Genomic DNA, 17,723 nt, shown 5'->3' on the forward strand with positions numbered 1-17,723 from the left:
TCATATTAGTGAGCAAGAGAAGTAACTTTGACTAAGGCACAGTCATTAATACTTGCACTTTTATGCTCTGCCTCACAAACTCTCTGTGAGAGGCCATCCCATTTTCTGAGTGCGTGTTTTTGTTTATGCAGGTGGTTAAAATAAGTATTTTCTTATTTGGTTTGTAAATATTTGGTGAGACCTTGGTGTGCTTGAGGTCATGACAGAAAAATAAAGTATTTAAGACAACATATCATGGTCAAGGGTGTTTGAAAATCCTATCGTCTACAGATATGGATGAAAAAATTGTAAATATCTTATTATGGAAAATCTCAAGTATATGAAAGTGTAGAGAGAATAGTGTGATGTTATCGCATGTACTTATCAGTCACTTTCAACAATCTTGACTAATCTTGTGTCATTTATATCTTTACCCTTCTTCCCTTCCTGTTTATTATTTTAAAGCAAATTCCAGATGTCATATTTTATCAGTGAATATTTTGCTAATAACTTCTAAAAAAGTAAACTCTTAAAAATAATTATTATAACTTAAAAACTATAATAATCCCCTAATATCATCAAATGTACAGTGTTCACATTTTCAATGATATCATCAATATTATACTTACTTTAAAGTTTGACAAATTAACATTTTTTTAACGTTTATTTATTATTGAGAGGGAGACAGAGAGAGAGAGTGAGTGTGAGTGGGGGGAGGGGCCGAGAAAGGGGTAGACACAGAATCCAAAGCAGGCTCCAGGCTCTGAGCTGTCAGCACAGAGCCCAGTGCGGGCTCGATCTCAGAAACCATGAAATCATGACCTGAGCCGAAATTGGATGCTTAACCAGCTGAGCCACCCAGGCGCCCCTGACAGATTTTAAAAATTTTGTTGAACATTAGGTATCACCCCTACTGCCAACATCCCCAGTCTTTCTGTTTTTGGCACTTCCTGGGCACCTTGACCTCCACTTCTTACCATTGTTGCCTTTTCAAGTGATTCTGAATTAATTTTACAGGGATGTTAAAGCAGATTGGAGGTGAAAAGGATTTGGGCTAATAGAGTGGGGAGGAGAAAGTATGTGATGACAGATGCATAGCAGAGAACCAGAAAACAAGGAGGATTGCATAAGAATCATAAACCAATCATAATAGTTGAAGTTTAAAAGGAGAGTTATCGGGTTGAAACCTGAATTGTTTATTCAGAGCTGTTATTTTTGGATCAAAAGAAGCAGTGACTGGGGAGAGGAGCTCTTCCCTTGTTTACCTTGGTCGCCAGTTCAACCTCATCTTGGGTGGAGCTTGTTGTCCCAAAAGGAAAGACGGGTTCTTATGCTCTAGCACAGTGATTGAGTGTGAATCAGAATCACCTGCACAGCCTGTAAAAACCTCCTAGAATTTCTCATTCAGTAGGTTTTGGGTGGACTCAAGGATTTGCATTCTAACTAGGTGCAGGTGAGGCTGCTGCTGGTCCAGGAACCACACCTTGGGAATCACTGATAGTCCGAACTACTCGGTCTTTCCATTTTTAAGACATTTTATCTTTGCTGAGACTGTATTGCTGCATACACTGGGAATATTGTATAATTGATTAACATCCCTAGTGAGCATCTTGGGAGGAGAAATTGATGAGAAATCTATGAGTAATTTATATGAAAATATATATTGTTTTCATAATGACCATATAATAATATGGCACTCCACCAGCCTAGTGGAATGTTTGTAAACATTCTCTTAACAAAAGGATTTCTTCTTCTAAGTGTCTTGATCTCTGTGAATTGTATCTGTCTCTGGGCATGAATTAGAAGTTCTCTTCAAACCTAAATATTTGAGCTAAGGAAAGCAGAGAAAACTAGGATAAATGGCATTCTTACCCAAGTTTAGAACAAACTTACTAATTTTCTTAGTCTTTTTTTCCTTCTTCACAGAGAGACTGGGAAGTGAGCCTGACCTAAAACTTCAGTCAGTCAGCAACCCAGCAAAATGTGGTTTTCTGCCAACTCTTTAGCTACCACGCCCGTTGCTGGAACTTTCCTTAATATTTTATCCCATTCAAATCTACTCTAAATGGGTCCTGACCAAGCTTGAAATATACCCAGAACATGCTTTTCTATTGAGTCCTTTTTGTGTGTGTGTGTCCTTTAATATATGAATGTTATCCCCAGAAGATTGCTTTTCCAAGACTTCTCTAAATTTATTTTTATTGAGCCATTGGAATAAGAAACCACTAGACTAAGGACTTCTGCAAATAGCGGTGATCTGTTTGTTTATTTTAGTTTTTTTTTTTTTAATTTTTTTTTCCAACGTTTATTTATTTTTAAGACAGAGAGAGACAGAGCATGAACGGGGGAGGGGCAGAGAGAGAGGGAGACACAGAATCAGAAGCAGGCTCCAGGCTCTGAGCCATCAGCCCAGAGCCTGACGCGGGGCTCGAACTCATGGACCGCGAGATCGTGACCTGGCTGAAGTCGGACGCTTAACCGACTGCGCCACCCAGGTGCCCCTATTTTAGTTTTTTTAATGTTTATTTTGAGAGAGAGGTGGAGGGGAGAGGCAGAGAGAGGGGGGAGAGAATCTGTTCTGTCAACGCAGAGCCTGACTCAGGGCTCCATACAATGAGATCATGGCCTGAGCCAAAATCAAGAGTCAGACCCTTAACCAGCTGAGCTACCCCACCCCAAGATCGCTGTTTAAATCACCCAACAAATAGGGCTTTCCCAAGTTTGAGCTATGACCTTGAACCCAAACCCCACTCCTTTGTTGTGGTAGTTATATTTTCTGGTATTTTTTTCCCTTCAGCAAGTCATTCAAAGAAGTACATTATTAGCTCTTTAGAGTTCAGAAGTGAATTTGCTATCATATGAAAATTATTGGATGTTGAAGTTTTAATCTAAATGATTTGTGGACCCACAAGACCAAATTATAATCAGCAGGTTTCTGGGTAGGCAATGAATTAGAACAAAGGGACTTGGATATTCGGAGTCTTTTACTTTGGACCTCAAGTGTATAATTGGATTATTCATTATCTTTGATTTGTGACATCATTATAAGTCCATGCATTTGCTTTTTACATTAACCCTTTTATTTAGTTCATTTTAAAACTACAGTCTCATTTTTTTAATTAAAAAAATTTTTTTAATGTTTGTTTATTTTGAGAGAGAAAGTGGGGGAGAGGTAGAGAGAGGGAGAGGGAGAATCCCAAGCAGGCTCCACGCTGTCAGCACAGAGCTGGATTTGGGGCTTGATTTCAGAAACCGTGAGATCATGACTTGAGCTGAAACCAAGAGTCAGGTGCTTAACTGACTGAGGTACCCAGCCGCCCCTCTACAATTTCATTTTTATTTATTTATTTTTTTCAATGTTTATTTATTTTTGCGACAGAGAGAGCCAGAGCATGAACGGGGGAGGGGCAGAGAGAGAGGGAGACACAGAATCGGAAACAGGCTCCAGGCTCTGAGCCATCAGCCCAGAGCCCGACGCCGGGCTCGAACTCACGGAGCGCGAGATCGTGACCTGGCTGAAGTCGGACGCTTAACCGACTGCGCCACCCAGGCGCCCCTACAATTTCATTTTTAATTGATAACAGTCTTTACCAAATTTTAAAATTTGAGATGAAATTTACATACGGTGAAATGCACACATCTTAAAGTGTATAGTTTGATGAGTTTTGACAAATGTATAAGCTTGTGTAACCAACCACTCAATCAATATATTGAACAGGAACTCCCTCTGGCCATGCCCCCCCCCCCCCCCCCCCCCCCGCCTCCCGGATCATTTGCCACTTCCTGCAAGTAACTGTTGTCTTACTTTCTATCACTGTAGATTGCTGCTTGTTCTTGATTCATATAAAAGAAATCATGTAGTACATAGTTCATCTCTGGCTTTTGCTCAGCATCATGTTGCATGTGTCAGTTCAGTCTTTTTTATTGTGGAGTAATTTTCCACTGTATTTGGAGTAATATTGTATTAAGTGTGTAAGGATCTTTTTAAAACAAGGGATTTTCTGAAGCTTTTTATTCAGCCTTACTGTTTTTAAAAATACTTTTACCCAGCCATGAAAGTTGACATAGTTTTATCAACACAGATGCTCATTAAATTGGGCTGCCTCTAAAATAACTCAAGCCATGGGCAAGTCAGAATTTTAATAAATATGGAAATTCTATTTTAATATTAGTCCCACTTCAGTTTGCTGTTCTTAACTCTTCTGTGTAGTCCTTTGAAGTCCAACTGGAATTTTTTGAGACTTACTTTGTGGCCTTGCATATATGGCCCATCCTGATGAATATAGTGGATTTGAAAAGAATGTATATTCTGCATTTTGATTTTTTTTTTTTTAGTATAAATTGATTTAGGTAAGGATGGTTGATTATATTGTTCAAGTCTTCTGTGTTATTACTGGATTTTTTCCCCTACCTTTGCCATTCCAAAAGAGGGTTGAAAAGGAAGAACAAATGACAGGTGGGACAAACAAAAAGGACAGGACTGTACACTTACATCTAACCATATCAACAATTACATCAAATACGAATGACTTAATTTATGTAATTCTTCTTTAATTTTGTTGGGTTCTGCCGTATGTATTTGGAAGTTCTGTTATTGCAAAAATATTTGTGATTGTTAACGACTTCCTGATGAATTGACTCATCGTTATAAATATCTCTTTCTGGTGATACTTCTTTGTTGAAAGCTATTTTTCTTATATTAATATAGTCACTCCTGCTTTATTAGGCTTACTATATATATATGATACTTCATTTTTCATCCTTTTACTTTATATTTCTTTATATTTAAAGTACATCTCTATTAACCGCATATAGTTAGGTTTGTCTTTCTTTCTTTTTTTTCTTTTCTTTTTTCTTTTTAGCCAATCTGATAATCTCTGGCTTTTAATAGTGTTCATTCTGTTTATATTTAATGTAATTATTTATATGATTGAATTTAAATTTACCATCTTACCATTTGATTTCTATTTCTCCCATCTGTTTATTGTCCCACCATTACTGCCCTACTTTTGGATTGGCGATTTTCTTAGTATTCCATTTCACTAACCCAATTGGCTTTTTACTTACATCTCTGTAGTTTGTAATTTTAATGGATTATATCATGTATTTTTCGCATAGCCTACCATGAATTAGTATTAAGAAGTTTACCCCCTTCTTTCCTTTGAGCCAATAAGATTTGGATAGCTAGGATCTACTCTGTATCCCAAAAAGATATATAAATGTGTATCTCATGTATTATGGTTCCCTTTACTCAAGAGCTAAATTCCCTCCAGTTTCTACCAGCTTTGTTTGCTCTCCAGTTTCTTCAAAACTGTTTTTATATTTTATCCAGTGTTTTGTATTGCTATTTGTGGGATGGTTTGTCCAATAAAGTCTATTCCACATTATCAGAAGTGAAATTGCCATTTTGTCATTTTTAATGATGTACTAAGCACTCTTCTGAATCTATTACCTAACTCAAAAACTTGACAGTAACCTTTATTCATCTATATAACTCTTCTTCTCAGTCTATCCCCTCTATCGCCCGATATCCCTGACTTGAGTTATCCACCATCCTGAATTTCATGTTGCCATTTCTTCTTTTGTTTTTGTCTAGTTATGTTGAATCTGTATGTATTTCTAAAATCTATATATATTTGTATTGTTTTAACTTACAAAAATTTTGCTGAATTTATTGGAGACTTATAATTTGCTATTATACTATATAGATTTAATCATACTACACATACATTACTTTGGTTTGTTTTGACAGCTGTATGTAATTCCATTGTGTAAATATACCAGTTTATTCATCTCCTCTTGTGTTGGACATTTGGTTTGTGTCCACATTTTCAGTCCTATGAACATTTTTGTATGTTCATGATTATGTACTTCGGAGTAAATATTGTTAGATTGAAAATTAATGCATTTAATTGTAGATGATAATGCCAAACTGTTATTCATAAAGTTGTTAAGCCATTTCACATTCCCACCGCCATTCCGTAAGAGACTCTGTGAGGCTACATTTTCTGTAATACTTGGCAGTGTCAGTTTGTTGTTGTTTTTAACCAGTTGACTGGGTATAAAACGGTATCACATTGTTTGTCTAAAATTCCTTGTACTAATGACATTAAGCCTCTTCCTATGTTTATTATAGCTGAAGGTGTATTCTGTTATACGTCTGTTCGAGTCAACCCTGCTTCCTTTTTTTAATTGATGTGTAGAAATTCTATACTTTAAATACCATTGAACTAGACCATCTATTCATGACTACTTTTCTTTTTAATTTTTTTTTAACATTTATATATTTTTGAGAGACAGAGACAGAATGCGAACGGGGGAGGGGCAGAGAGAGAGGGAGACACAGAATCTGAAGCAGGCTCCAGGCTCTGAGCTGGCAGCACAGAACCCAATGCGGAGCTTGAAACCCATGAACTGTGAGATTACGACCTGAGCTGAAGTTGGACGCTTAACTGACTGAACCACCCAGGAGCCCCTATACGTGACTACTTTTAATTTGTTAAAGACGTCTTTGGCATTTGCATCCATCATTCTCTCAGACTACCCTATTTAATTTGCAAGTCTTTCCATTTTTCCTGCTCCATTTTTCCCTTTTATCACATACTACATTTGCAATGTTGTATACATTATTATTAGCTATTTTACATGTAGTAGTAGGCTGCTACTACATGTTAAGTATAGAGGTTGAGAATAAGCATTTATAAATATTTATTGCAGATAAACAAATAATTATTGCTTTATTTAGGCCTTTTGGGAGAATTTACATGGGTGCTTAGTCTAGTATCTGAAGTGCATTAATTAATATTGGAAATCACATAGTCTTGACTTTTTCTTGTTAATAATCAAATTTTTTGCCAAGATAATTTCAATTATATTTTTTCACAGGTAAAAGAATGAGTAGATTGTGGCATAATTTCAGCATAAACCTATTTTTCAGATAGACTCAGATAAACAGAAATTTAATATGTATTATATAAGACCTAGATTAAAACCCGGTCTTTGCTCTATATTGGCTGTGTTTCTGTTGCAAAAATCAACAGACATCTTTGATATTATCTATCTAATGGAGACAAGTTTATTCATTTCATAGAGTTGTTGTCATGATTAAGGATTATGAGTAATTTATGTAAATGTATAGGGACCACTGTAGGCACTCAGTACATGGTAGCTGTTGTTATATTACAAAATCCCAGTAGGTGTGTGCAAGTGTGTTTAGTGTATATGCTAATAAACTCTTCTTGTAGGCACGTCTTACGAGACGGGGTGGGGGGGGTGGGGGGGTGGGGAACCAAAATTGGAAGAGCAGAAATTGGGTGGCGCTGGTGCAGGGAGAAAAAAATCTGTCCACTGAGCATTGCTGATGGCCCCTCAGGAAGTTTCCATCAGTATCTTCAATGCTTTTCATAGAGACTTAGAGCTCTGTATAGCATGGAAACCATTCTACTGGCTGTTAAACACCTTGAGTGCAAGAACTGAAACTTCCTTATTTTATTACCTAATGGAGCATGTGCTCTTGCAGGACGGTAGACGGTGGGCCACAGCATGTTAAGCGAGGCAGGTCATTCAGCTCTGCCATTTCAGAAGCTCTCTCTCCGTGTTTGACATCTAGGTGGGGTTGCAATTTGAAGTTGAGTTACCATACCCTCCAGGAAGCACGTGTCACGTAAAGGATGTAATGGCAACATCATTGCTTTTTCAGCTCTAGGTTGGAATTTGCCCTTGACAGATAACAACATGATGAGTGATGCAAGTGACATGCTGGCTGCGGCGCTGGAGCAGATGGACGGGATTATAGCAGGTAATCTGCGTCCTCTGAAAGGTGGCGTCACCACATTGACTCTGCGCTCTTGGCTTTTTCAGTACAACACTTTTATTCCCTTTCCACTTGCTTATTTTCATGTATTGGCTGCCTTTAGATTCCACATAGTTGCATCTTGGTCCCTCTTCTCCATTTTATACATTTTATTTTAAAATGCCAAATTCCATTTCCATCCTAGGTTTCTGACTCAAGGATAAAGAAACAGCATCTCATGTGATTTTTGTGCAGGTAGTCTGTGGACCACACTTTGGGGGATACTGCTCTACCCTGTATCCACGGATGTTCTGATCTGTTCCCTGATCACTTTCCCACCAATGACTCTCACTTTGTATTTGCTTTCTCAGTTCTCTGCTAAGCTTCAGGTCTCTAACTGCCAATCAGGTACTCCTTTGAAATAGCCTATATGCATATCAGTGTCATCATGTACAACTTTGAGCTCATTATCTTCCCTCAGAAGCCCCTCTAGTAGTCTTTATATTGTCTAATTTCATAACCTTCCATCCACACAGTTTCCTAAATAGAAATTTAAGTCAGTCTAGACCTTTGTCCCTCATTGTCCCTATTTAAGTCAAGTTCTATCCATTCTACCTCCTTTCTGCCATTCCCTTTTATCCTAAAACCTGTCTTGTCTGTGCTTACCACTGTCTGGCTTTATCCAAGTAACCCTCACACTTGATGTTCTTGAGGCTCTTGCTTTCTCGCTCTAGTCCGTCATTCTCTGGACCACCAGAATGTCCTTTATGAAACACACATCTGGTTGTATCACTCCCTTGTTAAGAACCTTCAGCAATTCTCTATTATGGAGATGGAGCAAAAACAGTGTAGACCATTGCCTCCTTGTTTTCTCTTCATGACCAAGGAGACTGACTAGCAGGTGAACATTTTCAGTCCCTTGTGTCTTCCAGAGGTAGTGGCTACCTAAGGTCTCATGTCACATTTTGTATTTTGTCACAGGAGAAATACATTTATGTATTTAGGAACTCAGTGTAATGAAGAGAAGGTTGAATGGGCAAGTGGGTAGGTAGGTCAGGGTCAAAGTGGAATTTGGCTTCTACCGCTTCTCAGTTCGAGCTGTCTTGGCCCCTGTTGCTTACTTTTCTGGACATAAATTTGACCCTGCTCTGTTTTAGTGGTTCAGAGAATCCAAATGTGTTTTCTTGTCAGAGGGTCTTCTCTTGAGGGAAGTGGCAGGTCACACTTTGGCCTCCTTTGTATATCCCGGAGACCAGATTTCATGTTGACCTCCTTTGTAGATTAGACTACATCTTGAATACTGTATTCAGTGCTTGGAATATCAGTTTCAAAGAGGTTATTGGTAAACCTTACCTAGAGGAGGAGGTGACCACGAAGGTAAAGAGTTTGACAGTCACATCTGGCAAGGAAGGAACTGGTTAAGTTTAACCTAGAAAAGTATATTCTTGTTCAGGGCATGATATATACTGTCAAACAGTTGAAGGACTGCTAAATGTCTTTCTCTGTCACAATTTCAAAAAATATAACCAGAACCATTTGTAAACTGTTACCAGAGGTTATAACCTTATACTCTTAGTAGAACTCAAGTCAAGAGAAGTGGTATTTCTAGGACAGTAGTTGAGGCTTTATATTTTACATACTCCACTAGATGAATGTGTTTGTACCTTAGCCCTGGCAGGGCTTGAGGACCAACATTAGCATTCTTAAGAAAATCAAATTTTCCAGGTCTTACCTCACAATGAGTCCGTCAAGTAGCTTTGTGGGTAGAACCTGGTTTATGTTCTCAAATTAACATCGGTAGTTCTCCTCCTCAGGTAGGAGGGAGGGGGGAGATAAGACTACAAATATTTGAGGAGTTTTTCTAAATATGCATCTCTCCTCCATCCCCGCCTGTTTTGTGATGGAGACTTAACAGAATGGAGGGTCAGTGTGGGCACATCTGCTTTTAATAATATTAATCAGGCGATCATAATGCTTAAAACTGCTGGAATAGGACATTATAGCCTGTTATCTTTTGAATGCTTTCCTGTTCCTCCATTTCCCTGACAGACTCTCCTCAATTTATATTTTTCTGGATTCTCTTCTCAGCCTTACATGGTTCTGGAGGAGATTGATTCAGAGGGTTATGTGAAGCATTTAGCAGTGGGCCTAGCATATCAATGGTTACCCTTATTGTGGTTCAATGCAGGTTTGGGTCCAAATCATTTGGTCCAGTATTAAGCAATGTTGGTGGGATGGACTAACTGAAAGAGAATTCCTCTCCCTACCGTTGGAATTGATCAAGCTGTATAGCCACTGGAGAGAGAATTTACACATTGGTTCACAGTTTTCTTCCAATTAGAAGACCTTCAGATTAATATGGTGATAGCCTAAATATAGTAATTATTGATACTTAAGTATAAAGCTAGTATGTATAGTTGATAGACCAGGAAATAAAAACCAAAGAGATGAAGAGGATATATATGCATGCTTTCAGAATGGGCTGTGGGTTGGTTATGTGGTTTTTAAGTAGTAGAATGCTTTCCCTTATAAGTAATAGGAAACAAAAATGGCTGTAAAACTTTTTAAAGCTGATATTAGCAAGAGTATTTGATGTTAGGCTGCAAACAAAATCATGGGAGAAAATGTTTATACACACAGGCTCATGCATTTATACACAAGTGTATATGTAATTCATTGAACTCCCCCAAAGTTTAAATTCTGGTAAATTAACTGAGAGCTGGCCCTGTTACATTTGACATTATGCTATGCAATTTCCACCTCAATGTGCAACTTCTCTGCAGGGAATTTCAACACTTTATGAAACTTAAAATTTATATTTTCAGCTGATCTGCTACCTTCTTAGCAGAAGGTACCTTATTTCCATGAGGTCAGCACATCCTTCACCAAAGCCCATCACATTCTTACCATACTACACAATTGGCCTCTCTGTTAGGTATTTGATGATTGATATTTACCATCAATTATATGGTTTTATTTTTGTACCAAGAATCTATGACTTGGAAAGATTTTCATGACTGAATTATTTTCTTTTTCTTGTTGCTTGTTTTGATTATTCCTCACTGTGACCTGATTTGCTTTGGTCTATTATCTAAATCCTGTTTAGATAAATCCTGTTGCTCTCTGTGATTTTTTTTTTTTTTTAAACCTAGGTTCTAAGGCCTTGGAATATTCCAATGGAATTTTTGATTGCCAGTCTCCCACCTCCCCATTCATGGGAAGCCTGCGAGCTCTGCACCTTGTAGAAGACCTGCGTGGGTTGTTAGAGATGATGGACACAGATGAGAAGGAAGGTTTGAGGTGCCAGATCCCAGATTCAACAGCGGAAACACTCGTCGAATGGCTTCAGAGTCAAATGGTAGGTGTCTGCACGTTACAAGTCCCATGCTGTGAGTCTTTTGTTGCTTATTTCAAAATTTAGAACATAAAATAGTGGATTCAAACACGAAAAAAAAAGTATAGGGCAGCAGGTTTGCTGTGGTTTTATCCCTTAATGGATCCTAATTCTCTTTAAGGGTAATTTTTTAAAAAGTACTGTTAGTGTACATTTCACGGGTCCCAGGAGTTCACCTCCTGATTTTGCCCATAAATGTGGGCTAGCTTTCAAATTTTGCTTGGATGACGTGCCGTGGCCTAAAACAAAGAGTCCTATAAGGGAAAGAACCTTGCGCGTGATAGATGCCTTCTCAGTAATAATGGGAAGTTCACTGTTAAAGGACCCAGTAGCAGTTCTAAATAGGAAGTAGGGTGCATAGACGCCTCCAAAAGCAGCCGAGCTCTGTAGCAGTATTTGATATGAAGTGCCATCTAGTGGTGTGAGGTGGTCATTTCAGTGCCTGTGCTCGAGTTAAACTGTAGAATTGGACTTTAAATGGTGCTCTTATTCATTTGAACAATGAGGCCTCTTTCTAGGCATCCGTCTCAAAAGCTGGTGGTGTGGCCGACGTGCCCTTTCCCTGAACACAGTGGTAAATACCATGGTGTTAATATGTGTTGAACAAATACAACCTAAAAGAATACCGCTAAAAATACTCAAAGGAGAAGACAGGGAATGTGTTCATTTTGTAGGTTATACACTTAAAAATGGTAAAAATGATACATTTTATGTGTGTATTGTACTACAACCAAAAATAAAAACATTAATAGGGTGGTAAAATTGGGGGTTGGATGGTATTTTGGCATTTACAGATGCTGGTGCTGGAGACCACAGATCTGAATTTTTATTTTGGCTCTGACCCTTAGAAGCTTGTATGATTTGGGGCAGTTTTTTTAAAGCTGTTTGTGTCAGTTTCCTCATTTGTAAAATGAGGGAATGATAGTTTCTGCCACATAGGGTTGTGAGTCCCTTGAATTAATTTATAAGTGCTTGTCAGTGAACCTGGTGGATGATTAGTCAAAAAAGGTAATACCACAGAGTAGATTGTAGCAAGTAGAGGGAAAACCATGGGGTCCCTTTGCAAAGAGGCCAGGAGAGGGTTGGCTCCAATTACTAGGAGAGTTAGGTTACACATTACTCATACATAATTCACTTTTTTGGGGGAGGGGCGGGGAGAGGGAGAGAGAGAGAGAGTGAGTGAGAGGGGGAGGGGGAGGGGCAGAGAGAAGGAGGCAGAATCTGCAGCAGGCTCTAGGCTCTGAGCTGTCAGCACAGAGCCTGATGTGGGGCTCGAACTCATGAATGGTAAGATCCTGACCTGAGCCAAAGTTGGATGCTTAACCGACTGAGCCACCTAGGCACCCCTGTGGTTCACTTTTTTGACAGAAGTACAGACATCTCTCTGACGGAAGTACAGACTGTGGAGAAGCTTCCACAATATTTTAGAAGCACTTATTACTGGTTACATAATTAAGATTTCATTTAGGTTTAATGATAGCCAACTTGGGAGTCCACATACTGAAGAGTAATACTAATCTTCTCAGTGCAACTGGGCATTGGCATTTCTAATTATTACTTTGCCTGGGCCAGGGAGATCTCCTGGTTTCCTGTAGGATGCTGGTTATTCCTTCTCTGCTAATTTCTACCACCTATTTAATTGTTTCATATGATCAGAAGCTGGATAAGAAAAAAGAGAAAATAGTAACACTAGTAGTTTGTTACTGATGAAGGGATATTACATCCATAAGAATGAATTTGTTTCAAGAAGATAGCTATAGCTGTAGCCTTCTAAACATGAAAAATTTTCTTTTAAGACTCAGAAGTTCCTCTCTGTGGTAAAAAAACAAATCTATTGAATATGCCGTGTTTGTTCAATTACTGAGGTAGAATTCTCTGTTTTGATTGTGAAATATTATCACGTTAATACAAATATTGATGGAGAATTACATGCTTTATCAAGCTCCAAGTTTAAGAGGGCAAACAGAAAAAATATGTCGAACTGTTTGAGCCAAGCAATTAGTTTCTGTTTACTTTAGGTCTAACTCAGTGAGTTGCCGAGAGAATTCTTATAATGCTTTCTCCAGTAGACGCAGTTGAGGATCGTGACCTTGATCAGGTCATGCAGTCCCAAAAGTGTCCGGTTATTTGACAGTTTTAATAGGAGGCATTCTCAAAATCAGCAGAAGTTACAAAAATGTAGTTTTCAACAAAGCTAGTGAAAATGTGGCTGGCAGAACTCCAAGTCAGGCGTCATGGCCCATGAGATAAGTAAGGAGAAGTGCACTGCTTCTGACCTGAGAAATCACCGCAGTACGTTTCTGTCTTAATCCTACATTTAAAAAAAGGCAGTATTAATTCTGAGTGTACCTTTTAAGAAAATTTGTGTAACCGGTTTCAGAAAAATAGAAACACTCGTGGGGGTACCTGGGTGGCTCAGTCGTTTAAGGCTCTGACTCTTGGTTTCGGCTCAGGTCATGATCTCCTAGTTTCGTGAGTTTCGAGCCCCACGTTGGTCTCTGTGCTGGAGGTGGTGCGGAGCCTGCTTGGGATTTTCTCCCTCTTTCTCTCTCTCTCTCTCTGCCCTTCCCCCACTCACACTGTTTCTGTCTCAAAATGAATTAAAAAAAAATAAAAGAAGTAAATAAAAACACACATTATTTAAAGAGTTCAGATGTGGGGCATGTTCTGTCCAGGGCTGCTGGCTATTCTCCCCAGGTCCCTGATGCTCAGCTCCGTGACCCATTGCAACACTGCCATCCTTGGATCCCCCGCTGCTCTCTGGCCAGCTTCTCTTTTCATGTGTGCCTCTGGGGGATGTTTTTTCAAGCCTTGGTAAACAAGGTACATTCAGATTGTATTCGGTACGTGGTCACAATTCTCTGAGTTATGCAGCATCTCGCTGAGACATCCTAGCTAAAGTTAAAGCTGCTCTTCCCCTCTGGTCCCAGGCTTCTGATAAACTCCCATGAAAAGTGTCCACAGGCACAGGAAAGCAAGTGGACTGAGTCAGCAGAATTCTTGAAGGAAGCCAGTGCAGTGTGATAAGTGAGAGATGCACTTTGAATGAAAACCCTGGCCACCGATGTTGGTTAGGATTGAATGGAAAGAGACTTGTCTGTTATTTCATGAAAGTGAGCAAAGAAAGAGGAAGTGGCAAGGAAAATAGGGACAGTATTTTTTCTTCATCTCATGTTAGCCCTTCTCAAAGTAGAAGATTCTCTTGCTGTATCTGCATCCGGTCACATAGCTGGCTTTCAGCAAATGTTGAATAAATGAATGAATAATGTTGAATGAATGAATGAATAATTCTTCTACTAGAATAGGAGCTGGGCCTTAGCTTCTAGGCCTTCATCTTCTATTCTTCATCCTTCTGTAACTCAGAGGGCTTTGGCATATTCTTGGGACCGGGATAATGTAGTCTCCACATAAACCCCTCTCCCTACTTTGAGCATAGTGGTGCACATGAAAACAAAGTGAGGAAGGGTCAGTGCCCGTCTTCCCTACTCAAGTGAGGTGTCTAAAAGAATCTTTCGGAAGACACTAAAGAAATCCATCTCACCCTGTGCTGGCCGTGGCTGCATAAATAAGAAGCTGTGCATGCATTAGCTGCATCATGGGCTAGCCAGTGTATCTTGGCACTTGATATTTTGGCAACAGAGATACCCAGAATCTTCAAGGGAGGCTCCCTCCAGATGTTTCTAATGAGAACAGCAGATGAAAGCGCTTGGCATCTGCTGTTCTTGCAAGTATTTGAGATGTAGCTCTGTTTTTGGAGTCGTGGATCTTAGAAGCTGGCCTACCGCTGTGGTTCGTCTCACCCCAGAGCACTCGATTTTGCTCCAGTTGGCTGTCTAGTTAAGAAGATGTTTTGTCTCTGGAAGACAAGTACTGAGAAAATTAAAACGTAGAAGTAAAAGCCGTAGCCTGATTTTTGACCACATCTGCAGTCTTGGAACGTACAGAGTGTATTCAGGCTTATTCTGAGCTTCTGTCTTTGATGAACTTCCTGACAACACTGAATAAACTCATGTCTTTCCTGGAAGAGGGTCATGATTGGGCTTTTTGGGTGTGATGAAGTGTATATGAGATTGATTTCTCCCTTTGGTTTCCTTTTTGAGCAGAGATGAGATTTTGGAATAGAGGGCTTTCCGAAGAGGTTGTCCCTATTGCCTTGGCATCGTATTTCCTTTTTAGAGCCACAACAGAATCTTCAGAGGGAAAGATAGATGGAATGTTTCAAGACTGACCAAGTCAGAGGTACAGTAGATAGTAAAAGGGGCACCAGCCAACCAGACGGGATGCTCCAGTGGCCCCGAATGGCAGTGGTGTTGCCCTAAGATAATTACAGCACAAGGATGAAGCCTCACCACCCTCATTCTACCATACTTGGTGAGAGGAAAGGGAGCAGAGTCCTGCAGCCTGGTGGCATGATTTCTAACGTTGTTGATATCATATTCTTTGATTCTATGGACGGTAGTGTGGGAGATGCCTTCTTGTGCTGTTGAACCCCGGTGAAACGTTGACTGTGGTGTTCATGGCTTTCAGGTCTTTCTCAGTCTATTCTACGAGAGTGTCTAGTAGAGAGCAGGCAATGAATGTATGCATGCAGCAGTAGAGAATGTCTGCATGCAACCGATTAGGAGGCATGAGGCCCTTGTGTGAGATGTTTCCTTTCGTAGCTGGAGATAACATTTAATTAGAAGAGCTTTAGTGGGCTGTGCCTTCCTTTTTCTTTCTTGATCCTGAATTTTTTTTTTAAATGTTTGAGTGAGAGAGAGAGAGAGAGAGAGAGAGGGAGGGGCAGAAAGAGGGGGACAGAGGATCCGAAGTAGGTTCCAGGCTCTGTACTGACAGCAGAGAGCCTGATACAGGGCTTGAACCCACGAACTGTGAGATCATGACCTGAGCTGAAGTCAACGCTCGACTGAATGAGCCACCTAGGTATTCTTTGATACTGAATTTTTAAAAATGTAATCATGAAATCAAAAACTGTATGGCAGTTTTTAAAACTAATTTTCAAAGTAAGTATGTTGACCTCGATGGATAGTATGTATATGTTGGAGGGGGGCTGCTGCGTGTGTGTATGTTATAGTACTACTCTATTTCTTAACATTTGTTGTCCTTATAAAATTGAGCCGATGTTCTTTTCCCCATTTTAATTTAGCTACTCCCTGTTGTGTTTTGGGAATGTTATATTCAAAATGAATTCTGTGCTACAACGTAAGTAACTATAATTGTGGCAAATCACTACTTGCGTGTTGATTTTGGATTTAGACAGGACAACAGAGCTTAGGAAAGAACAAAGCAAAATGAAGTTTGGGGAGAAAAGGGAGACAACTTTAGACTAATGCAAACCAACAGAACTAAGAAAATCAAAGGAAAACACAGTATGATGCTTTCAGAAAAATAATGGGCAAAATGTTCTTGTCTACTTTGAAATAATACCTGTTGGTACTGTGTGATGGGCATATAAAGTTTCATCATGCTAGTCTCTATTTTTATATATATATTGAGAATTTTGTATAATAAAACATTTTTTGAAAGGGAGGCACATGAGACAAGATGCTAACATTTATTATATCTTTATACTTGATTGTGTGTATATTTGATAATTAAAAGGAAATTAGGGGTGCCTGGGTGGCTCAGTCAGTTCAGTGTCCGACTCTTGATTTCAGCTCAGATCATTATCTCATGATCTCAGGTCTGTGAGTTTGAGCCCCACATTGGACTCTGAGCCTACAGCACGGGCCTGCTTGGGATTCTCTCTCTGCCCCTCCCCTGCTTGTGCTCTGTCTCCTTCTCACTCACTCAAAATAAATAAACTTTTTTAAAAAAGGAAATTAATACTAAAAAGAAGAACTTCTATTTAGGTGGTGATGGGTGAGGTATATTGTGACTCTAATGTTATTTGTAGCACCTGCCATGTGAATTCAGGCAATTCATATTCCCAGGTGTGGTTCCTGACTAACTCTAAGATCTCATAATTCTGTAAGAAATAGAACTTTTCAGACATTTTCCCCTCATCATGCCAGGAAAATCTGGCAAACACCATGAGTTCCTTGATTAAAGTATCCTTATTACAGTCCTGCTGGATCCCTTGCCCTTCCCTCCCGAGTGTCCCACACCCACCTCCACATGCACTGCTAGCTGGATATGGTATTGAAACCCCCACGTTGATTCCAAGTTTGACTTAAACTTTCAGGTGGACTAAATGTAGTCAGTAAAGGGTTGCATCATGAGTTAAAGTAGAAAGAGTTATTCTGAAGGCATCTCTGGGATTTTGAGTAAGGTAATTTGGGCTGGTGTTCAATGCTCTGGATGCCCAATTGACTCAACAGGAGTTTATACTAAATATGTTTTTAATTATATGCTATGATTTTTTTAATTTTTAAAAAATGTTTTATTATATGCTAACTAATTTGGATGTAAATTTTAAAAAATAAAAAAATTTAAAGAAATGTTTTATTGTTTACTTTTTGAGAGAGAGAGACAGAGCATGAGCAGGGGAGGGGCAGAGAGAGAGGGAGATACAGAATCCAAAGCAGGCTCCAGGCTCTGAGCTGTCAGCACAGAGCC

At 39.3% G+C, this 17,723-nt stretch overlaps 1 protein-coding gene across 2 annotated transcripts in view; it reads left to right on the plus strand.

The window, feature by feature from the left end:
• The first annotated feature begins 7,684 nt into the window (after positions 1–7,684).
• The window catches only part of PPFIBP1 (PPFIA binding protein 1), a 62,530-nt gene continuing 52,491 nt past the window's right edge, over positions 7,685–17,723 (plus strand). For both annotated transcript variants that reach the window (XM_047066997.1, XM_047066998.1), the window contains exons 1-2: positions 7,685–7,777; positions 10,924–11,129. In XM_047066997.1, coding sequence (XP_046922953.1) covers positions 7,714–7,777; positions 10,924–11,129 — 270 coding nt within the window. In that variant the 5' untranslated portion in view covers positions 7,685–7,713. The remainder of the gene's footprint in view (positions 7,778–10,923; positions 11,130–17,723) is intronic.

The sequence above is a fragment of the Lynx rufus genome, unplaced genomic scaffold, assembly GCF_022079265.1.
Source record: "Lynx rufus isolate CCGP_SWC_20201006 ecotype Redwood Valley unplaced genomic scaffold, mLynRuf1.p SCAF_7, whole genome shotgun sequence".
In the NCBI taxonomy this organism is placed as follows: Eukaryota; Metazoa; Chordata; class Mammalia; order Carnivora; family Felidae; genus Lynx; species Lynx rufus.